At 42.3% G+C, this 27761-nt stretch overlaps 1 protein-coding gene across 1 annotated transcript in view; it reads right to left on the bottom strand.

Moving 5' to 3' along the window:
* The window catches only part of LOC115124152 (kinesin-like protein KIF1C), a 168533-nt gene that overhangs the window by 49944 nt on the left and 90828 nt on the right, over positions 1 to 27761 (bottom strand). The window contains exons 8-15 of the mRNA XM_065025108.1: positions 26044 to 26155; positions 17337 to 17559; positions 15778 to 15856; positions 11152 to 11300; positions 10783 to 11033; positions 5640 to 5719; positions 282 to 357; positions 77 to 156 (exon numbers count right to left, since the gene is read on the bottom strand). Coding sequence (XP_064881180.1) covers positions 77 to 156; positions 282 to 357; positions 5640 to 5719; positions 10783 to 11033; positions 11152 to 11300; positions 15778 to 15856; positions 17337 to 17559; positions 26044 to 26155 — 1050 coding nt within the window. The remainder of the gene's footprint in view (positions 1 to 76; positions 157 to 281; positions 358 to 5639; positions 5720 to 10782; positions 11034 to 11151; positions 11301 to 15777; positions 15857 to 17336; positions 17560 to 26043; positions 26156 to 27761) is intronic.

Here is a 27761-nt window from a genome sequence, read left to right as displayed (position 1 = left end):
GGCCAGTATTGTTGACCGGGGCCAGTATTGTCGACCGGGGCCAGTATCGTTGACCGGGGCCAGTATTTGAACTAACCTGGTGACTCCCTCCTTGATGTAGTACAGCAGACATTCTGACATCAGAGGATCCTCGTTCAGATTCACCAGGTGGGGAGTCTGGAACACACACAGACACACAGACACAGTTACCAGATAGATTAGAGTGTGTGTGTGTGTGCGTAGGTGTGTGTGTGTGTGCGTAGGTGTGTGTGTGTGTGCGTAGGTGTGTGTGTGTGTCCTACCCCTTTAGGAGAGAACACCCCTAATGTTCCTCCATCTTCTTTAATGGACACTCCCATCTCAGCCAGCAGAGACTCTCTGGGGGGGACATAAAGACAACATCTATAATACCCTCTCTGGGGGGGACATAAAGACAACATCTATAATACCCTCTCTGGGGGGGGCATAAAGACAACATCTATAATACCCTCTCTGGGGGGGACATAAAGACAACATCTATAATACCCTCTCTGGGGGGGGGGGACATAAAGACAACATCTATAATACCCTCTCTGGGGGACATAAACACAACATCTATAATACCCTCTCTGGGGGGGGGGGACGACATAAAGACAACATCTATAATACCCTCTCTGGGGGGGGGGGGGGACATAAAGACAACATCTATAATACCCTCTCTGGGTGGGACATAACAACACATACAACACAACATCTATAATACAATACAACATCTATAATACAACATCTATAACAAAATACAACATCTATAATACAACATCTACAATACAACATCTACAATACAACATCTATAATACAACATCTATAATACAATACAACATCTATAATACAATACAACATCTATAATACACCATCTATAATACAACATCTATAATACAATACAACATCTATAATACAACATCTATAATACAATACAACATCTATAATACAACATCTATAATACACCATCTATAATACAACATCTATAATACAATACAACATCTATAATACAACATCTATAATACAATACAACATCTATAATACAACATCTATAATACAACATCTATAATACAACATCTATAATACAACATCTATAATACAACATCTATAATACAATACAACATCTATAATACAACATCTATAATACAACATCTATAATACAACATCTATAATACAACATCTATAATACAACATCTATAATACAACATCTATAATACAATACAACATCTACAATACAACATATATAATACAACATCTATAATACAACATCTAAAATACAATACAACATCTATAATACAACATCTATAACACAATACAACATCTATAATACAACATCTATAATACAACACAACATCTATAATACAACATCTACAATACAACATCTATAATACAACATCTATAATACAACATCTATAATACAATACAACATCTATAATACAATACAACATCTATAATACAACATCTATAATACAATACAACATCTATAATACAATACAACATCTATAATACAACATCTATAATACAACACAACATCTATAATACAATACAACATCTATAATACAACATCTATAATACAATACAACATCTATAATACAATACAACATCTATAATACAACATCTATAATACAATACAACATCTATAATACAATACAACATCTATAATACAACATCTATAATACAATACAACATCTATAATACAATACAACATCTATAATACAATACAACATCTATAATACAATACAACATCTATAATACAACACAACATCTATAATACAATACAACATCTACAATACAACATCTATAATACAACATCTATAATACAACATCTATAATACAACATCTATAATACAACACAACATCTATAATACAATACAACATCTACAATACAACATCTATAATACAACATCTATAATACAACATCTATAATACAACATCTATAATACAACACAACATCTATAATACAATACAACATCTACAATACAACATCTATAATACAACATCTATAATACAACATCTATAATACAATACAACATCTATAATACAATACAACATCTATAATACAACACAACATCTATAATACAACATCTATAATACAACATCTATAATACAACATCTACAATACAACATCTATAATACAATACAACATCTATAATACAATACAACATCTATAATACAACATCTATAATACAACATCAATAATACAACATCTACAATACAACATCTACAATACAACATCTATAATACAACATCTACAATACAACATCAATAATACAACATCTACAATACAACATCTATAATACAATACAACATCTATAATACAATACAACATCTATAATACAACATCTATAATACAATACAACACCAATAATACAATACAACATCTATAATACAATACAACATCTATAATACAACATCTATAATACAATACAACATCTATAATACAATACAACATCTATAATACAACATCTATAATACAACATCTATAATACAACATCTATAATACAATACAACATCTATAATACAACACAACATCTATAATACAACATCTATAATACAACATCTATAATACAATACAACATCTATAATACAATACAACACCAATAATACAATACAACATCTATAATACAACATCTATAATACAATACAACATCTATAATACAATACAGCATCTATAATACAACATCTATAATACAATACAACATCTATAATACAACATCTATAATACAATACAACATCTATAATACAATACAACATCTATAATACAACATCTATAATACAACATAACATCTATAATACAATACATCATCTATAATACAATACAACATCTATAATACACCATCTATAATACAATACAACATCTATAATACAACATCTATAATACAACATCTATAATGCAACATCTATAATACAACATCTATAATGCAACATCTATAATGCAACATCTATAATGCAACACAACATCTATAATACAACATCTATAATACAACATCTATAATACAACATCTATAATACAACATCTATAATACAACATCTATAATGCAACATCTATAATGCAACACAACATCTATAATACAACATCTATAATACAACATCTATAATACAATACAACATCTATAATACAACATCTTTAATACAACATCTACAATACAACATCTATAATACAACATCTACAATACAACATCTATAATACAACATCTACAATACAACATCTATAATACAATACAACATCTATAATACAATACAACATCTATAATACAACATCTATAATACAACATCAATAATACAACATCTATAATACAACATCTATAATACAACATCTATAATACAACATCAATAATACAACATCTACAATACAACATCTATAATACAACATCTATAATGCAACACAACATCTACAATACAACATCTATAATACAACATCTATAATGCAACATCTATAATGCAACACAACATCTATAATACAACATCTATAATACAACATCTATAATACAATACAACATCTATAATACAATACAACATCTATAATACAACATCTACAATACAACATCTATAATACAACATCAATAATACAACATCTATAATACAACATCTATAATACAATACAACATCAATAATACAACATCTACAATACAACATCTATAATACAATACAACATCTATAATACAATACAACATCTATAATACAACATCTATAATACAACATCTATAATACAACATCTACAATACAACATCTATAATACAATACAACATCTATAATACAATACAACATCTATAATACAACATCTATAATACAACATCTATAATACAATACAACATCTATAATACAATACAACATCTATAATACAACATCAATAATACAACATCTATAATACAACATCTACAACACAACATCTATAATACAATACAACATCAATAATACAACATCTACAATACAACATCTATAATACAATACAACATCTATAATACAATACAACATCTATAATACAACATCTATAATACAATACAACATCTATAATACAATACAACATCTATAATACAACACAACATCTATAATACAACATCTATAATACAACATCTATAATACAACATCTATAATACAATACAACATCTATAATACAATACAACATCTATAATACAACACAACATCTATAATACAATACAACATCTATAATACAATACAACATCTATAATACAATACAACATCTATAATACAACACAACATCTATAATACAACACAACATCTATAATACAACATCTATAATACAACATCTATAATACAATACAACATCTATAATACAACACAACATCTATAATACAACATCTATAATACAACATCTATAATACAATACAACATCTATAATACAATACAACATCTATAATACAACATCTATAATACAACACAACATCTATAATACAACATCTATAATACAACACAACATCTATAATACAACATCTATAATACAACACAACATCTATAATACAACATCTATAATACAACACAACATCTATAATACAACATCTATAATACAACATCTATAATACAACACAACATCTATAATACAACATCTATAATACAACACAACATCTATAATACAACATCTATAATACAACACAACATCTATAATACAACATCTATAATACAACATCTATAATACAATACAACATCTATAATACAACATCTATAATACAATACAACATCTATAATACAATACAACATCTATAATACAACATCTATAATACAACATAACATCTATAATACAATACATCATCTATAATACAATACAACATCTATAATACAATACAACATCTATAATACAATACAACATCTATAATACACCATCTATAATACAACACAACATCTATAATGCAACACAACATCTATAATACAACATCTATAATACAACATCTACAATACAACATCTATAATGCAACATCTATAATACAACATCTATAATACAATACAACACCAATAATACAATACAACATCTATAATACAACATCTATAATACAATACAACATCTATAATACAATACAACATCTACAATACAACATCTATAATACAACATCTATAATACAACATCTATAATACAACATCTATAATACAACATCTATAATACAACATCTATAATACAACATCTATAATACAACATCTACAATACAACATCTATAATACAACATCTATAATACAACATCTATAATGCAACATCTATAATGCAACATCTATAATGCAACACAACATCTATAATACAACACAACATCTATAATACAACATCTATAATACAACATCTATAATACAATACAACATCTATAATACAACATCTATAATGCAACATCTATAATGCAACATCTATAATGCAACACAACATCTATAATACAATACAACATCTATAATACAACATCTTTAATACAACATCTACAATACAACATCTATAATGCAACACAACATCTATAATACAACATCTACAATACAACATCTATAATACAACATCTTTAATACAACATCTATAATACAACATCTATAATACAACATCTATAATACAACATCTACAATACAATACAACATCTACAATACAAAAAAGCAACTGTCCTCACTCTGTTCTCTTCCTCTCCTCCTCTCTAGCCTTCACTCTCCTCCTCTCTCACCTCTCATGTCGTATAGATTCAGTCTTCCTCAGTTTCTCCTCCCATGTCTCGTTCAGCTCAGCAATGATCTTCTCAGTCTCCTAGACAACCCATCAGAACCCAGAATCAGACACAGTAAACTAAACTAGTAGACTACTAGAGACAGAAGTCTAGGACAGTAAACTAGTAGACTATTAGAGACAGAAGTCTAGAACAGTAAACTAAACTAGTAGACTACTAGAGACAGAAGTCTAGAACAGTAAACTAAACTAGTAGACTACTAGAGACAGAAGTCTAGGACAGTAAACTAGTAGACTATTAGAGACAGAAGTCTAGGACAGTAAACTAGTAGACTATTAGAGACAGAAGTCTAGGACAGTAAACTAGTAGACTATTAGACTATTAGAGACAGAAGTCTAGGACAGTAAACTAAACTAGTAGACTATTAGAGACAGAAGTCTAGGACAGTAAACTAGTAGACTATTAGAGACAGAAGTCTAGTACAGTAAACTAGTAGACTATTAGAGACAGAAGTCTAGGACAGTAAACTAGTAGACTAGTAGAGACAGAAGTCTAGGACAGTAAACTAGTAGACTAGTAGAGACAGAAGTCTAGGACAGTAAACTAGTAGACTAGTAGAGACAGAAGTCTAGGACAGTAAACTAGTAGACTAGTAGACTATTAGAGACAGAAGTCTAGGACAGTAAACTAAACTAGTAGACTATTAGAGACAGAAGTCTAGGACAGTAAACTAGTAGTCTAGTAGAGACAGAAGTCTAGTACAGTAAACTAGTAGACTATTAGAGACAGAAGTCTAGTACAGTAAACTAGTAGACTATTAGAGACAGAAGTCTAGGACAGTAAACTAGTAGACTATTAGAGACAGAAGTCTAGGACAGTAAACTAGTAGACTATTAGAGACAGAAGTCTAGGACAGTGAACTAGTAGACTATTAGAGACAAAAGTCTAGGACAGTGAACTAGTAGACTATTAGAGACAGAAGTCTAGGACAGTAAACTAGTAGACTATTAGAGACAGAAGTCTAGAACAGTAAACTAGTAGACTATTAGAGACAGAAGTCTAGGACAGTAAACTAGTAGACTATTAGAGACAGAAGTCTAGGACAGTAAACTAGTAGACTATTAGAGACAGAAGTCTAGTACAGTAAACTAGTAGACTATTAGAGACAGAAGTCTAGGACAGTAAACTAGTAGACTAGTAGAGACAGAAGTCTAGAACAGTAAACTAGTAGACTATTAGAGACAGAAGTCTAGGACAGTAAACTAGTAGACTATTAGAGACAGAAGTCTAGGACAGTAAACTAGTAGACTAGTAGAGACAGAAGTCTAGGACAGTAAACTAGTAGACTAGTAGAGACAGAAGTCTAGGACAGTAAACTAGTAGACTAGTAGAGACAGAAGTCTAGTACAGTAAACTAGTAGACTAGTAGAGACAGAAGTCTAGGACAGTAAACTAGTAGGCTAGTAGAGACAGAAGTCTAGGACAGTAAACTAGTAAACTAGTAGACTATTAGAGACAGAAGTCTAGGACAGTAAACTAAACTAGTAGACTATTAGAGACAGAAGTCTAGGACAGTAAAGTAGAAGACTATTAGAGACAGAAGTCTAGGACAGTAAACTAGTAGACTATTAGAGACAGAAGTCTAGGACACTAAACTAGTAGACTATTAGAGACAGAAGTCTAGGACAGTAAACTAGTAGACTATTAGAGACAGAAGTCTAGTAGAGTAAACTAGAAGACTATTAGAGACAGAAGTCTAGGACAGTAAACTAGTAGACTATTAGAGACAGAAGTCTAGGACAGTAAACTAGTAGACTATTAGAGACAGAAGTCTAGGACAGTAAACTAGTAGACTATTAGAGACAGAAGTCTAGGACAGTAAACTAAACTAATAGACTATTAGAGACAGAAGTCTAGGACAGTAAACTAAACTAGTAGACTATTAGAGACAGAAGTCTAGGACAGTAAACTAAACTAGTAGACTATTAGAGACAGAAGTCTAGGACAGTAAACTAGAAGACTATTAGAGACAGAAGTCTAGGACAGTAAACTAGTAGACTATTAGAGACAGAAGTCTAGGACAGTAAACTAGTAGACTATTAGAGACAGAAGTCTAGGACAGTAAACTAGTAGACTATTAGAGACAGAAGTCTAGGACAGTAAACTAGTAGACTATTAGAGACAGAAGTCTAGGACAGTAAACTAGTAGACTATTAGAGACAGAAGTCTAGTATAGTAAACTAGTAGACTATTAGAGACAGAAGTCTAGGACAGTGAACTAGTAGACTATTAGAGACAGAAGTCTAGGACAGTAAACTAGTAGACTAGTAGAGACAGAAGTCTAGAACAGTAAACTAGTAGACTAGTAGACTATTAGAGACAGAAGTCTAGTACAGTAAACTAGTAGACTATTAGAGACAGAAGTCTAGGACAGTAAACTAGTAGACTATTAGAGACAGAAGTCTAGTACAGTAAACTAGTAGACTATTAGAGACGGAAGTCTAGGACAGTAAACTAGTAGACTAGTAGAGACAGAAGTCTAGGACAGTAAACTAGTAGACTATTAGAGACAGAAGTCTAGTACAGTAAACTAGTAGACTATTAGAGACAGAAGTCTAGGACAGTAAACTAGTAGACTATTAGAGACAGAAGTCTAGTACAGTAAACTAAACTAGTAGACTATTAGAGACAGAGGTCTAGGACAGTAAACTAGTAGACTATTAGAGACAGAAGTCTAGTACAATCACCACCTTCCGGAGACACCTGAAACCCCACCTCTTTAAGGAATACCTAGTATAGGATAAAGTAATCCCTCTCACCCCCCCCCCCCCCCTTAAAAAGATTTAGATGCACTACTGTTCCACTGGATGTCTTAAGGTGAATGCACCAATTTGTAAGTCGCTCTGGATAAGAGCGTCTGCTAAATGACTTAAATGTAAATGTAAATGTACAGTAAACTAGTAGACTATTAGAGACAGAAGTCTAGTACAGTAAACTAGTAGACTATTAGAGACAGAAGTCTAGTACAGTAAACTAGTAGACTATTAGAGACAGAAGTCTAGAACAGTAAACTAGTAGACTAGTAGAGACAGAAGTCTAGTACAGTAAACTAGAAGACTATTAGAGACAGAAGTCTAGGACAGTAAACTAGTAGACTAGTAGAGACAGAAGTCTAGTACAGTAAACTAGTAGACTATTAGAGACAGAAGTCTAGAACAGTAAACTAGTAGACTATTAGAGACAGAAGTCTAGTACAGTAAACTAGTAGACTATTAGAGACAGAAGTCTAGGACAGTAAACTAGTAGACTATTAGAGACAGAAGTCTAGAACAGTAAACTAGTAGACTATTAGAGACAGAAGTCTAGGACAGTAAACTAGTAGACTATTAGAGACAGAAGTCTAGGACAGTAAACTAGTAGACTAGTAGAGACAGAAGTCTAGGACAGTAAACTAGTAGACTAGTAGAGACAGAAGTCTAGGACAGTAAACTAGTAGACTAGTAGAGACAGAAGTCTAGTACAGTAAACTAGTAGACTAGTAGAGACAGAAGTCTAGGACAGTAAACTAGTAGACTAGTAGAGACAGAAGTCTAGGACAGTAAACTAGTAAACTAGTAGACTAGTAGAGACAGAAGTCTAGGACAGTAAACTAGTAAACTAGTAGACTATTAGAGACAGAAGTCTAGGACAGTAAACTAGTAAACTAGTAGACTATTAGAGACAGAAGTCTAGGACAGTAAACTAGTAGACTGTTAGAGACAGAAGTCTAGGACAGTAAACTAGTAGACTATTAGAGACAGAAATCTAGGACAGTAAACGAGTAGACTAGTAGAGACAGAAGTCTAGGACAGTAAACTAGTAGACTAGTAGAGACAGAAGTCTAGGACAGTAAACTAGTAGACTAGTAGAGACAGAAGTCTAGGACAGTAAACTAGTAAACTAGTAGACTATTAGAGACAGAAGTCTAGGACAGTAAACTAGTAGACTAGTAGAGACAGAAGTCTAGGACAGTAAACTAGTAGACTAGTAGAGACAGAAGTCTAGAACAGTAAACTAGTAAACTAGTAGACTATTAGAGACAGAAGTCTAGGACAGTAAACTAGTAGACTAGTAGAGACAGAAGTCTAGGACAGTAAACTAGTAGACTATTAGAGACAGAAGTCTAGAACAGTAAACTAGTAGACTATTAGAGACAGAAGTCTAGTACAGTAAACTAGTAGACTAGTAGAGACAGAAGTCTAGGACAGTAAACTAGTAGACTAGTAGAGACAGAAGTCTAGGACAGTAAACTAGTAAACTATTAGAGACAGAGGTCTAGAACAGTAAACTAGTAGACTAGTAGAGACAGAAGTCTAGGACAGTAAACTAGTAGACTAGTAGAGACAGAAGTCTAGGACAGTAAACTAGTAAACTAGTAGACTAGTAGAGACAGAAGTCTAGGACAGTAAACTAGTAAACTAGTAGACTATTAGAGACAGAAGTCTAGGACAGTAAACTAGTAAACTAGTAGACTATTAGAGACAGAAGTCTAGGACAGTAAACTAGTAGACTGTTAGAGACAGAAGTCTAGGACAGTAAACTAGTAGACTATTAGAGACAGAAATCTAGGACAGTAAACTAGTAGACTAGTAGAGACAGAAGTCTAGGACAGTAAACTAGTAGACTAGTAGAGACAGAAGTCTAGGACAGTAAACTAGTAGACTAGTAGAGACAGAAGTCTAGGACAGTAAACTAGTAAACTAGTAGACTATTAGAGACAGAAGTCTAGGACAGTAAACTAGTAGACTAGTAGAGACAGAAGTCTAGGACAGTAAACTAGTAGACTAGTAGAGACAGAAGTCTAGAACAGTAAACTAGTAAACTAGTAGACTATTAGAGACAGAAGTCTAGGACAGTAAACTAGTAGACTAGTAGAGACAGAAGTCTAGGACAGTAAACTAGTAGACTATTAGAGACAGAAGTCTAGAACAGTAAACTAGTAGACTATTAGAGACAGAAGTCTAGTACAGTAAACTAGTAGACTAGTAGAGACAGAAGTCTAGGACAGTAAACTAGTAGACTAGTAGAGACAGAAGTCTAGGACAGTAAACTAGTAAACTATTAGAGACAGAGGTCTAGAACAGTAAACAGATATGGTTCATACCTCCAGTCTCTCAGCCACCTCCTCTTTACTGATGGTCTCAACAAGCTCCTCCCCTTCAGCAAAGTCCGCCGTCATGTGATCAGTCATGTGATCAGCGTCTCCGTCAGGTGTGGAGTCTTCGTCAGGGGCGGAGTTGGAATCTTGGGCAGGGTTCTGTGGGGCTTCTGATTGTCCGTTAGCGGTGATTGGCTGGTGGGTGGGAAGGCCTGAGGGGGAGGAGCCCAGAGCACTGTTGTTGTTCACCTCTCCACCTGAGAGAGACAGAGATAGACAGACAGAGATAGAGAGATGGGTCAGAGCTCTGTGTGTTTGTTACCTGTTACAGCCAGTAGTTCAGACAGCCCCTGTGAGAACAGCAATGTTTGTTACCTGTTATAGCCAGTAGTTCAGACAGCCCCTGTGAGAACAGCAGGTCTCTCAGTCTGTTGACTTCTTCTTTCAGTTCTCTGATCAGTCTGGCGTTGGGATCCTCATTGATTATAGCATTACACCTGATCTGCTTGGCACGGTCCGCATACCTAGAGAGAGAGAGAGAGACACATGGAGACTGAAAGTTATATTAGGAAAATTATAACTTTGCAATCTGAAGACCGACAGACACGTGGAGACCGACAGACAAGACACGTGGAGACCCGAGAGACAAGACACGTGGAGACCCGAGAGACAAGACACGTGGAGACCCGAGAGACACATGGAGACCCGAGAGACAAGACACGTGGAGACCCGAGAGACAAGACACGTGGAGACCCGAGAGACAAGACACGTGGAGACCCGAGAGACAAGACACGTGGAGACCCGAGAGACAAGACACGTGGAGACCCGAGAGACAAGACACGTGGAGACCCGAGAGACAAGACACGTGGAGACCCGAGAGACACATGGAGACCCGAGAGACAAGACACGTGGAGACCCGAGAGACAAGACACGTGGAGACCCGAGAGACAAGACACGTGGAGACCCGAGAGACAAGACACGTGGAGACCCGAGAGACAAGACACGTGGAGACCCGAGAGACAAGACACGTGGAGACCCGAGAGACAAGACACGTGGAGACCCGAGAGACAAGACACGTGGAGACCCGAGAGACAAGACACGTGGAGACCCGAGAGACAAGACACGTGGAGACCCGAGAGACAAGACACATGGAGACCCGAGAGACAAGACACGTGGAGACCCGAGAGACAAGACACGTGGAGACCCGAGAGACACGTGGAGACCGACAGACACGTGGAGACCGATAGACACATGGAGACTGATAGACAAACACAATCGAGACTGATAGACAAACACATGGAGACTGATAGACAAACACATGGAGACTGATAGACAGACACATGGAGACTGATAGACACATGGAGACTGATAGACACATGGAGACTGATAGACACATGGAGACTGATAGACACATGGAGACTGATAGACAGACACATGGAGACTGATAGACAGATACAAGGAGACTGATAGATACATGGAGACTAATAGATACATGGAGACTAATAGACACATGGAGACTGATAGACAGATACAAGGAGACTGATAGACAGATACAAGGAGACTGATAGACAGATACAAGGAGACTGATAGACAGACACATGGAGACTGATAGACACATGGAGACTGATAGACAGACACATGGAGAGAGACAGACAGACACATGGAGACTGATAGACAGACACATGGAGACTGATAGACAGATACAAGGAGACTGATAGATACATGGAGACTAATAGATACATGGAGACTAATAGACACATGGAGACTGATAGACAGATACAAGGAGACTGATAGACAGATACAAGGAGACTGATAGACAGATACAAGGAGACTGATAGACAGACACATGGAGACTGATAGACACATGGAGACTGATAGACAGACACATGGAGACTGATAGACAGACACATGGAGAGAGACAGACAGACACATGGAGACTGATAGATAGACACATGGAGACTGATAGACACATGGAGACTGATAGACAGACACATGGAGACTGATAGACACATGGAGACTGATAGACAGACACATGGAGACTGATAGACACATGGAGACTGATAGACACATGGAGACTGATAGACAGACACATGGAGACTGATAGACAGATACAAGGAGACTGATAGATACATGGAGACTAATAGATACATGGAGACTAATAGACACATGGAGACTGATAGACAGATACAAGGAGACTGATAGACAGATACAAGGACACTGATAGACAGATACATGGAGACTGATAGACACATGGAGACTGATAGACAGACACATGGAGACTGATAGACAGACACATGGAGACTGATAGACAGACACATGGAGACTGACAGACAGACACATGGAGACTGATAGACAGACACATGGAGACTGATAGACACATGGAGACTGATAGACACATGGAGACTGATAGATAGATACAAGGAGACTGATAGACAGACACATGGAGACTGACAGACAGACACATGGAGACTGATAGACAGACACATGGAGACTGATAGACAGACACATGGAGACTGACAGACAGACACATGGAGACTGATATACAGACACATGGAGACTGATAGACAGACACATGGAGACTGACAGACAGACACATGGAGACTGATAGACAGACACATGGAGACTGATTGACAGACACATGGAGACTGATAGACACATGGAGACTGATAGACAGACACATGAAGACTGATAGACAGACACATGGAGACTGATAGACAGACACATGGAGACTGATAGACAGACACGTGGAGACTGATAGACACATGGAGACTGATAGACAGACACATGGAGACTGATAGACAGACACATGGAGACTGACAGACAGACACATGGAGACTGATAGACAGATACAAGGAGACTGATAGACAGATACAAGGAGACTGATAGACAGACACATGGAGAATGATAGACACATGGAGACTGATAGACACATGGAGACTGATAGACACATGGAGACTGATAGACAGACACATGGAGACTGACAGACAGACACATGGAGACTGATAGACAGACACATGGAGACTGACAGACAGACACATGGAGACTGATAGACAGACACATGGAGACTGATAGACAGACACATGGAGACTGACAGACAGACACATGGAGACTGATAGACAGACACGTGGAGACTGATAGACAGACACGTGGAGACTGATAGACACATGGAGACTGATAGACACATGGAGACTGATAGATAGATACAAGGAGACTGATAGACAGACACATGGAGACTGACAGACAGACACATGGAGACTGACAGACAGACACATGGAGACTGATAGACAGACACATGGAGACTGACAGACAGACACATGGAGACTGAAAGACAGACACATGGAGACTGACAGACAGACACATGGAGACTGATAGACAGACACATGGAGACTGATAGACAGACACATGGAGACTGATAGACACATGGAGACTGATAGATAGATACAAGGAAACTGATAGACAGACACATGGAGACTGATAGACAGACACATGGAGACTGATAGACAGACACGTGGAGACTGATAGACACATGGAGACTGATAGACAGACACATGGAGACTGATAGACAGACACATGGAGACTGATAGACAGACACATGGAGACTGATAGACAGACACATGGAGACTGATAGACACATGGAGACTGATAGACAGACACATGAAGACTGATAGACACATGGAGACTGATAGATAGACACATGGAGACTGATAGACAGACACATGGAGACTGATAGACAGACACATGGAGACTGATAGACACATGGAGACTGATAGATAGACACATGGAGACTGATAGATACATGGAGACTGATAGACAGACACATGAAGACTGATAGACACATGGAGACTGATTGATAGACACATGGAGACTGATAGACACATGGAGACTGATAGACACATGGAGACTGATAGATAGACACATGGAGACTGATAGACAGACACATGGAGACTGATAGACACATGGAGACTGATAGACAGACACATGGAGACTGATAGACAGACACATGGAGACCGACAGACAGACACATGGAGACTGATAGACAGATACAAGGAGGCTGATAGACAGACACATGGAGACTGATAGACAGATACAAGGAGTCTGACAGACAGACACATGGAGACTGACAGACAGACACATGGAGACTGATAGATACATGGAGACTGATAGACACATGGAGACTGATATACAGACACATGGAGACTGATAGACACATGGAGACTGATAGACACATGGAGACTGATAGACAGACACATGGAGACTGATAGACAGATACAAGGAGACTGATAGATAGACACATGGAGACTGATAGACAGACACATGGAGACTGATAGACACATGGAGACTGATATACACATGGAGACTAATAGACAGATACATGGAGACTGATAGACAGACACATGGAGACTGATAGACACATGGAGACTGATAGACAGATACATGGAGACTGATAGACAGATACAAGGAGACTGATAGACAGACACATGGAGGCTGATAGACAGATACAAGGAGACTGATAGACAGACACATGGAGACTGATAGATAGACACATGGAGACTGATAGACACATGGAGACTGATAGACAGATACATGGAGACTGATAGACACATGGAGACTGATAGACACATGGAGACTGATAGACACATGGAGACTGATAGACAGACACATGGAGACTGATAGACAGACACATGGAGACTGACAGACAGACACATGGAGACTGATAGACATACACATGGAGACTGATAGACAGACACATGGAGACTGATAGACACATGGAGACTGATAGACACATGGAGACTGATAGACACATGGAGACTGATAGACAGACACATGGAGACTGATAGATAGACACATGGAGACTGATAGACAGACACATGGAGACTGATAGACAGACACATGGAGACTGATAGACAGATACATGGAGACTGATAGACAGACACATGGAGACTGATGTGCAGGGTTGAATGGATAGAGACAGAGAGGGAGAGAGAGGAGATGTTTACCTACCTGAGTGTACTGAGTGTTTCTTCATAGTTAATATCTGCTGGACTGAGAGCTGCTATCATCGCTGTCCTGGAGTTACCACCTGACACAGAGAGACAGGTTAATATATCACATAGACCTACTTCACTCTCTCCATCTAGCTCCTCTCCCCTCCATCCCTCCTCTCCCTCCTCTAGCTCTCCTCTGCCTCCTCTCCCCTCCATCCCTCCTCTCCCCTCCATCCCTCCTCTCCCTCCTCTGCCCTCCATCCCTCCTCTCCTCTCCCTCCTCTAGCTCCTCTCCCCTCCATCCCTCCTCTCCCTCCATCCCTCCTCTCCCTCCTCTCCCCTCCATCCCTCCTCTCCCTCCTCTCCCTCCTCTAGCTCCTCTCCCTCCCTCCTCTGCCTCCTCTCCCTCCTCTGCCCTCCTCTCCCTCCTCTCCCTCCATCTAGCTCCTCTCCCTCCTCTCCCTCCATTTAGCTCCTCTCCCTCCATCTAGCTCCTCTCCCTCCTCTCCCTCCATCTAGCTCCTCTCCCTCCTCTCCCTCCATCTAGCTCCTCTCCTCTCCTCTCTCCTCCTCTAGCTCCTCTCCCCCTCTCCCTCCTCTCCCTCCATCTAGCTCCTCTCCCTCCTCTCCCTCCATCTAGCTCCTCTCCCTCCTCTCCCCCCTCTCGCTCCTCCAGCTCCTCTCCCTCCATCTAGCTCCTCTCCCTCCATCTAGCTCCTCTCCCTCCTCTAGCTCCTCTCCCTCCTCTCCCTCCACTGCCCTCTGCCTCCTCTGCCTCCTCTCGCTCCTCTCCCTCCTCTCCCTCCATCTAGAACCTCTCCCTCCTCTCCCCCCTCTCGCTCCTCTCCCTCCTCTGCCTCCTCTCCCTCCATCTAGCTCCTCTCCCTCCTCTCCCTCCTCTAGCTCCTCTCCCTCCATCTAGCTCCTCTCCCTCCATCTAGCTCCTCTCCCTCCACTCTATCCTCTCCCTCCATTCCACCTCTCCCTCCATCTAGCTCCTCTCCCTCTCCCTCCATCTAGATCCTCTCCCTCCATCCTCTTCCTCCTCTCCCTCCTCTCCCTCCATCTAGAACCTCTCCTCCTCTCCCCCCCTCTCGCTCCTCTCCCTCCTCTGCCTCCTCTCCCTCCATCTAGCTCCTCTCCCTCCTCTCCCTCCTCTCCCTCCTCTAGCTCCTCTCCCTCCATCTAGCTCCTCTCCCTCCATCTAGCTCCTCTCCCTCCACTCTATCCTCTCCCTCCATCCCACCTCTCCCTCCATCTAGCTCCTCTCCCTCTCCCTCCATCTAGATCCTCTCCCTCCATCCTCTTCCTCCTCTGCCCTCCATCTCTCCTCTCCCTCCTCTCCCCTCCCTCCTCTAGCTCCTCTCCCTCCATCTAGCTCCTCTCCCTCCATCTAGCTCCTCTCCCTCCTCTCCCTCCCTCCTCTCCTCTCCCTCCTCCCCTCCCTCCTCTCCCTCCATCCCTCCCAAGGGTTCATAACACACTGTTCAGAAGTTGTGTTCAATGTGTTGTGCTCCCAGTGTAAAACAAACAGGTTATTAAGAAGTTGTGTGAAATATCTAGCAGGACTCTCACCCAGGTTCTCTTTCAGGAGCCAGGTGAGGACCGAGTCTCTGTAGGGGATGAAGTCGGACTTCCTCTTCTTACTGTTCTGCATTTCAGCCAGAGCAGAGATGACCTTCCCCAGGGTGGTGAGAGACTTGTTGATATTAGCTCCCTCCTTCAACCTCAAACCCTTTGCCCCCGACGAGTCAGCTCTCTCACTACCAGCTAGGTCCACCAGACTGACCTTACTGACCTGGAGAGAATAACATGGTTAATACCTGACCCCTGACCTCTAGGTCCACCAGACTGACCTTACTGACCTGGAGAGAATAACATGGTTAATACCTAACCCCTGACCTCTAGGTCCACCAGACTGACCTTACTGACCTGGAGAGAATAACATGGTTAATACCTGACCCCTGACCTCTAGGTCCACCAGACTGACCTTACTGACCTGGAGAGAATAACATGGTTAATACCTGACCCCTGACCTCTAACCTCTAGGTCCACCAGACTGACCTTACTGACCTGGAGAGAATAACATGGTTAATACCTGACCTCTAACCTCTAGGTCCACCAGACTGACCTGGAGAGAATAACATGGTTAATGCCCCCGACGAGTCAGCTCTCTCACTACCAGCTAGGTCCACCAGACTGACCTTACTGACCTGGAGAGAATAACATGGTTAATACCTGACCCCTGACCTCTAGGTCCACCAGACTGACCTTACTGACCTGGAGAGAATAACATGGTTAATACCCAATCCCTGACCTCTAACCTCTAGGTCCACCAGACTGACCTTACTGACCTGGAGAGAATAACATGGTTAATACCTAAACCCTGACCTCTAACCTCTAGGTCCACCAGACTGACCTGGAGAGAATAACATGGTTAATACCTAACCCCTGACCCCTGACCTCTAGGTCCACCAGACTGACCTTACTGACCTGGAGAGAATAACATGGTTAATACCTAACCCCTGACCTCTAACCTCTAGGTCCACCAGACTGACCTGGAGAGAATAACATGGTTAATACCTGACCCCTGACCTCTAACCTCTAGGTCCACCAGACTGACCTTACTGACCTGGAGAGAATAACATGGTTAATACCTAACCCCTGACCTCTAACCTCTAGGTCCACCAGACTGACCTTACTGACCTGGAGAGAATAACATGGTTAATACCTGACCTCTAACCTCTAGGTCCACCAGACTGACCTAACTGACCTGGAGAGAATAACATGGTTAATACCTGACCTCTAACCTCTAGGTCCACCAGACTTACCTAACTGACCTGCAGAGAATAACATGGTTAATACCTGACCCCTGACCTCTAGGTCCACCAGACTCACCTTACTGACCTGGAGAGAATAACATGGTTAATACCTAACCCCTGACCTCTAACCTCTAGGTCCACCAGACTGACCTTACTGACCTGGAGAGAATAACATGGTTAATACCTGACCCCTGACCTCTAACCTCTAGGTCCACCAGACTGACCTTACTGACCTGGAGAGAATAACATGGTTAATACCTAACCCCTGACCTCTAACCTCTAGGTCCACCAGACTGACCTTACTGACCTGGAGAGAATAACATGGTTAATACCTGACCCCTGACCTCTAGGTCCACCAGACTGACCTTACTGACCTGGAGAGAATAACATGGTTAATACCTAACCCCTGACCTCTAACCTCTAGGTCCACCAGACTGACCTTACTGACCTGGAGAGAATAACATGGTTAATACCTGACCTCTAACCTCTAGGTCCACCAGACTGACCTAACTGACCTGGAGAGAATAACATGGTTAATACCTGACCTCTAACCTCTAGGTCCACCAGACTTACCTAACTGACCTGCAGAGAATAACATGGTTAATACCTGACCCCTGACCTCTAGGTCCACCAGACTCACCTTACTGACCTGGAGAGAATAACATGGTTAATACCTAACCCCTGACCTCTAACCTCTAGGTCCACCAGACTGACCTTACTGACCTGGAGAGAATAACATGGTTAATACCTAACCCCTGACCTCTAACATCTAGGTCCACCAGACTGACCTTACTGACCTGGAGAGAATAACATGGTTAATACCTAACCCCTGACCTCTAACCTCTAGGTCCACCAGACTGACTTTACTGACAGATTGGGAATTTAGCCAGGACCCCGGGGTTAACACCCCTACTCTTACGATAAGTGCCATGGGATCTTTAATGACCTCAGAGAGTCAGGACACCCGTTTAACGTCCCATCCGAAAGACGGCACCCTACACAGGGCAGTGTCTCCAATCACTGCCCTCGGGAATTGGGATATTTTTTAGACCAGAGGAAAGAGTGCCTCCTACTGGCCCTCCAACACCACTTCCAGCAGCATCTGGTCTCCCATCCAGGGACTGACCAGGACCAACTCTGCTTAGCTTCAGAGACAAGCCAGCAGTGGTATGCTGCTGACCAGGACCAACCCTACTTAGCTTCAGAGACAGGCCAGCAGTGGTATGCTGCTGACCAGGACCAACCCTACTTAGCTTCAGAGACAAGCCAGCAGTGGTATGCAGGGTGGTATGCTGCTGACCAGGACCAACCCTACTTAGCTTCAGAAGCAAGCCAGCAGTGGTATGCAGGGTGGTATGCTGCTGACCAGGACCAACCCTGCTTAGCTTCAGAGACAAGCCAGCAGTGGTATGCAGGGTGGTATGCTGCTGACCAGGACCAACCCTGCTTAGCTTCAGAGACAAGCCAGCAGTGGTATGCTGCTGACCAGGACCAACCCTGCTTAGCTTCAGAGACAAGCCAGCAGTGGTATGCAGGGTGGTATGCTGCTGACCAGGACCAACCCTGCTTAGCTTCAGAGACAAGCCAGCAGTGGTATGCAGGGTGGTATGCTGCTGACCAGGACCAACCCTGCTTAGCTTCAGAGACAAGCCAGCAGTGGTATGCTGCTGACCAGGACCAACCCTGCTTAGCTTCAGAGACAAGCCAGCAGTGGTATGCTGCTGACCAGGACCAACCCTGCTTAGCTTCAGAGACAAGCCAGCAGTGGTATGCAGGGTGGTATGCTGCTGACCAGGACCAACCCTGCTTAGCTTCAGAGACAAGCCAGCAGTGGTATGCAGGGTGGTATGCTGCTGACCAGGACCAACCCTGTTTAGCTTCAGAGACAAGCCAGCAGTGGTATGCAGGGTGGTATGCTGCTGACCAGGACCAACCCTGCTTAGCTTCAGAGACAAGCCAGCAGTGGTATGCAGGGTGGTATGCTGCTGACCAGGACCAACCCTGCTTAGCTTCAGAGACAAGCCAGCAGTGGTATGCAGGGTGGTATGCTGCTGACCAGGACCAACCCTGCTTAGCTTCAGACACAAGCCAGCAGTGGTATGCAGGGTGGTATGCTGCTGGCTATAATGTGATTAGCGTAATATTCGATTAGTCTCCATTTAAAGAACAGAAAAGCATCTATTTCCCATAAGACACGTGTCATGGATCTGTCTCTCTCTCCAACAGGAATGGATCTGTCTCTCTCTCCAACAGGAATGGATCTGTCTCTGTCTCCAACAGGAATGGATCTGTCTCTGTCTCCAACAGGAATGGATCTGTCTCTGTCTCCAACAGGAATGGATCTGTCTCTGTCTCCAGAGTTACAGGAATGGATCTGTCTCTGTCTCCAACAGGAATGGATCTGTCTCTGTCTCCAACAGGAATGGATCTGTCTCTGTCTCCAACAGGAATGGATCTGTCTCTGTCTCCAACAGGAATGGATCTGTCTCTGTCTCCAACAGGAATGGATCTGTCTCTGTCTCCAACAGGAATGGATCTGTCTCTGTCTCCAACAGGAATGGATCTGTCTCTCTCTCCAACAGGAATGGATCTGTCTCTCTCTCCAACAGGAATGGATCTGTCTCTCTCTCCAAAAGGGATTCCCCTGGTCTGAGTGTGACAGTGATGTTGCAGCGGGCGTCCTCATTCATACCAGCCCCCCCCCCCTCCTCATCACCAGAGTTACAGTACATTCATACCAGCCCCCCCCCCCTCCTCATCACCAGAGTTACAGTACATTCATACCAGCCCCCCCTCCTCATCACCAGAGTTACAGTACATTCATACCAGCCCCCCCTCCTCATCACCAGAGTTACAGTACATTCATACCAGCCCCCCCCCTCATCACCAGAGTTACAGTACATTCATACCAGCCCCCCCCCTCCTCATCACCAGAGTTACAGTACATTCATACCAGCCCCCCCCATCACCAGAGTTACAGTACATTCATACCAGCCCCCCCCCACCACCAAGAGTCATCACCAGAGTTACAGTACATTCATACCAGCCCCCCTCCTCATCACCAGAGTTACAGTACATTCATACCAGCCCCCCTCCTCATCACCAGAGTTACAGTACATTCATACCAGCCCACCCCTCATCACTCATCACATTCAGAGTTACAGAGTTACATTTCATACCAGCCCCCCTCCTCATCACCACAGTTACAGTACATTCATACCAGGCCCCCCCTCCTCATCACCAGAGTTACAGTACATTCATACCAGCCCCCCTCCTCATCACCAGAGTTACATCGCATTCCGGTCGCATTCCGCTTCGCTCCACAGGTAGTATCATATTTTCATTTCATTTCATTCAGTCCCAACGGTGTGATTTGTTTGATCGTCTTTGTTTCAAAGATAATTGTGTAGTCTAGAGCGATTTTCTAGGTTAGCTAGCCAGCTATTGTCGTTCTCCTAACGCAACGTAACGTAACCAACACTGCTAGCTAGCCAGCTAGCCCCCGAAAAGCAGCATTGTAGAAACTTCACACTCAACGGAACGACTTGATTAGGGTAGTGTCAACAACGCAGCTAGCCTACCTCAGCAGTACTGTATCATTTTAATCATTTTAGTCAATTAGATTCTTGCTACGTAAGCTTAACTTTCTGAACATTCGAGACGTGTAGTCCACTTGTCATTCCAATCTCCTCTGCATTAGCGTAGCCTCTTCTCTAGCCTGTCAACTATGTGTCTGTCTATCCCTGTTCTCTCCTCTCTGCACAGACCATACAAACGCTCCACACCGCATGGCCGCGGCCACCCTAATCTGGTGGTCCCAGCGCGCACGACCCACATGGAGTTCCAGGTCTCCGGTAGCCTCTGGAACTGCCGATCTGCGGCCAACAAGGCAGAGTTCATCTCAGCCTATGCCTCCCTCCAGTCCTCGACTTCTTGGCTCTGACGGAAACATGGATCACCACAGACAACACCGCTACTCCTACTGCTCTCTCTTCGTCCGCCCACGTGCTCTCGCACACCCCGAGAGCTTCTGGTCAGCGGGGTGGTGGCACCGGGATCCTCATCTCTCCCAAGTGGTCATTCTCTCTTTCTCCCCTTACCCATCTGTCTATCGCCTCCTTTGAATTCCATGCTGTCACAGTTACCAGCCCTTTCAAGCTTAACATCCTTATCATTTATCGCCCTCCAGGTTCCCTCGGAGAGTTCATCAATGAGCTTGATGCCTTGATAAGCTCCTTTCCTGAGGACGGCTCACCTCTCACAGTTCTGGGCGACTTTAACCTCCCCACGTCTACCTTTGACTCATTCCTCTCTGCCTCCTTCTTTCCACTCCTCTCCTCTTTTGACCTCACCCTCTCACCTTCCCCCTACTCACAAGGCAGGCAATACGCTCGACCTCATCTTTACTAGATGCTGTTCCTCCACTAACCTCATTGCAACTCCCCTCCAAGTCTCCGACCACTACCTTGTATCCTTTTCCCTCTCGCTCTCATCCAACACTTCCCACACTGCCCCTACTCGGATGGTATCGCGCCGTCCCAACCTTCACTCTCTCTCCCCCCGCTACTCTCTCCTCTTCCATCCTATCATCTCTTCCCTCTGCTCAAACCTTCTCCAACCTATCTCCTGATTCTGCCTCCTCAACCCTCCTCTCCTCCCTTTCTGCATCCTTTGACTCTCTATGTCCCCTATCCTCCAGGCCGGCTCGGTCCTCCCTCCCGCTCCGTGGCTCGACGACTCATTGCGAGCTCACAGAACAGGGCTCCGGGCAGCCGAGCGGAAATGGAGGAAAACTCGCCTCCCTGCGGACCTGGCATCCTTTCACTCCCTCCTCTCTACATTTTCCTCCTCTGTCTCTGCTGCTAAAGTCACTTTCTACCACTCTAAATTCCAAGCATCTGCCTCTAACCCTAGGAAGCTCTTTGCCACCTTCTCCTCCCTCCTGAATCCCCCTCCCCCTCCCCCCCCCCCTCTCTGCAGATGACTTCGTCAACCATTTTGAAAAGAAGGTCGACGACATCCGATCCTCGTTTGCTAAGTCAAACGACACCGCTGGTTCTGCTCACACTGCCCTACCCTGTGCTCTGACCTCTTTCTCCCCTCTCTCTCCAGATGACATCTCGCGTCTTGTGACGGCCGGCCGCCCAACAACCTGCCCGCTTGACCCTATCCCCTCCTCTCTTCTCCAGACCATCTCCGGTGACCTTCTCCCTTACCTCACCTCGCTCATCAACTCATCCCTGACCGCTGGCTACGTCCCTCCCGTCTTCAAGAGAGCGAGAGTTGCACCCCTTCTGAAAAAACCTACACTCGATCTCTTCAATGTCAACAACTACAGACCAGTATCCCTTCTTTCTTTTCTCTCCAAAACTCTTGAACGTGCTGTCCTTGGCCAGCTCTCCCGCTATCTCTCTCAGAATGACCTTCTTGATCCAAATCAGTCAGGTTTCAAGACTAGTCATTCAACTGAGACTGCTCTTCTCTGTATCACGGAGGCGCTCCGCACTGCTAAAGCTAACTCTCTCTCCTCTGCTCTCATCCTTCTAGACCTATCGGCTGCCTTCGATACTGTGAACCATCAGATCCTCCTCTCCACCCTCTCCGAGTTGGGCATCTCCGGCGCGGCCCACGCTTGGATTGCGTCCTACCTGACAGGTCGCTCCTACCAGGTGGCGTGGCGAGAATCCGTCTCCTCACCACGTGCTCTCACCACTGGTGTCCCCAGGGCTCTGTTCTAGGCCCTCTCCTATTCTCGCTATACACCAAGTCACTTGGCTCTGTCATAACCTCACATGGTCTCTCCTATCATTGCTATGCAGACGACACACAATTAATCTTCTCCTTTCCCCCTTCTGACGACCAGGTGGCGAATCGCATCTCTGCATGTCTGGCAGACATATCAGTGTGGATGACGGATCATCACCTCAAGCTGAACCTCGGCAAGACGGAGCTACTCTTCCTCCCGGGGAAGGACTGCCCGTTCCATGATCTCGCCATCACGGTTGACAACTCCATTGTGTCCTCGTCCCAGAGCGCTAAGAACCTTGGCGTGATCCTGGACAACACCCTGTCGTTCTCAAATAACATCAAGGCGGTGGCCCGTTCCTGTAGGTTCATGCTCTACAACATCCGCAGAGTACGACCCTGCCTCACACAGGAAGCGGCGCAGGTCCTAATCCAGGCACTTGTCATCTCCCGTCTGGATTACTGCAACTCGCTGTTGGCTGGGCTCCCTGCCTGTGCCATTAAACCCTACAACTCATCCAGAACGCCGCAGCCCGTCTGGTGTTCAACCTTCCCAAGTTCTCTCACGTCACCCCGCTCCTCCGCTCTCTCCACTGGCTTCCAGTTGAAGCTCGCATCCGCTACAAGACCATGGTGCTTGCCTACGGAGCTGTGAGGGGAACGGCACCTCAGTACCTCCAGGCTCTGATCAGGCCCTACACCCAAACAAGGGCACTGCGTTCATCCACCTCTGGCCTGCTCGCCTCCCTACCACTGAGGAAGTACAGTTCCCGCTCAGCCCAGTCAAAACTGTTCGCTGCTCTGGCCCCCAATGGTGGAACAAACTCCCTCACGACGCCAGGACAGCGGAGTCAATCACCACCTTCCGGAGACACCTGAAACCCCACCTCTTTAAGGAATACCTAGGATAGGATAAAGTAATCCTTCTCACCCCCCTTAAAAGACCTAGATGCACTATTGTAAAGTGGCTGTTCCACTGGATGTCATAAGGTGAAAGCACCAATTTGTAAGTCGCTCTGGATAAGAGCGTCTGCTAAATGACTTAAATGTAAATGTAAATGTTACAGCACATTCATACCAGCCCCCCTCCTCCTCATCCCCAGAGTTACAGTACATTCATACCAGCCCACCCCTCCTCCTCATCACCAGAGTTACAGCACATTCATACCAGCCCCCCCCCTCCCCCTCCTCATCACCAGAGTTACAGTACATTCATACCAGCCCCCCCCTCCTCCTCATCACCAGAGTTACAGTACATTCATACCAGCCCCCCCCCCTCATCACCAGAGTTACAGTACATTCATACCAGCCCCCTCCTCATCACCAGAGTTACAGTACATTCATACCAGCCCCCCCCTCCTCATCATCACCAGAGTTACAGTACATTCATACCAGCCCCCCTCCTCATCACCAGAGTTACAGTACATTCATACCAGCCCCCCCCCCACCTCCTCACCAGAGAGTTAGTCTGACTCTCCTCCACTTCACATTCCTACCAGCCCCCCCCTCCTCCTCCCTACTACCTTCTCCGTGTCCAGGGAGATGTTGGTCTCTTTGTTTCACACCAACACCTAAACACACCTAACACACCCCGTCTGTCTGACAAACAATAATGGATTATTATTGTGTGTTTACCTTCTCCGTGTCCAGGCTGGTGAGTTGGTCTCTTTGTTTCACACCAACACCTAAACACACCTAAACACACCTAAACATACCTTCTCCGTGTCCAGGCTGGTGAGTTGGTCTCTTCGTTTCTGTGTGAACACGATGGTGAAGACGGCGTGGGAACGACTAGACGTCTCATTCATATTTGTTGCCGCCACCGTCCTGAAATCAATACCAATCAATCAGTATATCAATCAACAAGTAATCCCTCAATGAACACACACCCCACCGTCCTGAAATCAATACCAATCAATCAGTATATCAATCAACAAGTAATCCCTCAATGAACACACACCCCACCGTCCTGAAATCAATACCAATCAATCAGTATATCAATCAACAAGTAATCCCTCAATGAACACACACCCCACCGTCCTGAAATCAATAACACAATGAGTCAATCAGTCAACTAGATAATATACCAATCAGTCAACTAGTTAATATACCAATCAGTCATTCAACTAGTTAATATACCAATCAGTCAGTCAACTAGTTAATATATCAATCAGTCAGTCAACTAGATAATATACCAATCAGTCAGTCAACTAGTTAATATACCAATCAGTCAGTCAACTAGTTAATATACCAATCAGTCAGTCAACTAGTTAATATACCAATCAGTCAGTCAACTAGTTTATATATCAATCAGTCAACTAGTTAATATACCAATCAGTCAGTCAACTAGTTAATATACCAATCAGTCAACTAGTTAATATATCAATCAGTCAGTCAACTAGTTAATATACCAATCAGTCAGTCAACTAGTTTATATATCAATCAGTCAACTAGTTAATATACCAATCAGTCAGTCAACTAGTTTATATATCAATCAGTCAACTAGTTAATATATCAGTCAGTCAACTAGTTTATACATCAATCAGTCAACTAGTTAATATACCAATCAGTCAGGCAACTTGTTTACATACCAATCAGTCAACTAGTTAATATACCAATCAGCCAGTCAACTAGTTTAAATATCAGTCAGTCAACTAATTAATATTCCAATCAGTCAACTAGTGTATATATAAATCAGTCAACTAGTTAATATACCAATCAGTCAGTCAACTAGTTAATATACCAATCAATCAACTAGTTAATATACCAATCAGTCAACTAGTTAATATACCAATCAGTCATTCAACTAGTTAATATACCAATCAGTCAGTCAACTAGTTAATATATCAATCAGTCAGTCAACTAGATAATATACCAATCAGTCAGTCAACTAGTTAATATACCAATCAGTCAGTCAACTAGTTAATATACCAATCAGTCAGTCAACTAGTTAATATACCAATCAGTCAGTCAACTAGTTTATATATCAATCAGTCAACTAGTTAATATACCAATCAGGCAGTCAACTAGTTAATATACCAATCAGTCAACTAGTTAATATATCAATCAGTCAGTCAACTAGTTAATATACCAATCAGTCAGTCAACTAGTTTATATATCAATCAGTCAACTAGTTAATATATCAATCAGTCAGTCAACTAGTTTATATATCAATCAGTCAACTAGTTAATATATCAGTCAGTCAACTAGTTGAATTACAAATCAGTCAGTCAACTAGTTTATATATAAATCAGTCAACTAGTTAATATACAAATCAGTCAACTAGTTAATATACCAATCAGTCAGGCAACTAGTTTACATATCAATCAGTCAACTAGTTTACATATCAATCAGTCAACTAGTTTACATATAAATCAGTCAACTAGTTTACATATCAATCAGTCAACTAGTTTATATATCAATCAGTCAGTCA

This window comes from Oncorhynchus nerka, linkage group LG12, assembly GCF_034236695.1.
Source record: "Oncorhynchus nerka isolate Pitt River linkage group LG12, Oner_Uvic_2.0, whole genome shotgun sequence".
Classification (NCBI taxonomy): Eukaryota; Metazoa; Chordata; class Actinopteri; order Salmoniformes; family Salmonidae; genus Oncorhynchus; species Oncorhynchus nerka.
The sequence above is the reverse complement of the archived record's forward strand: the minus strand, read 5'-3'. Positions and strand labels throughout refer to the sequence as shown.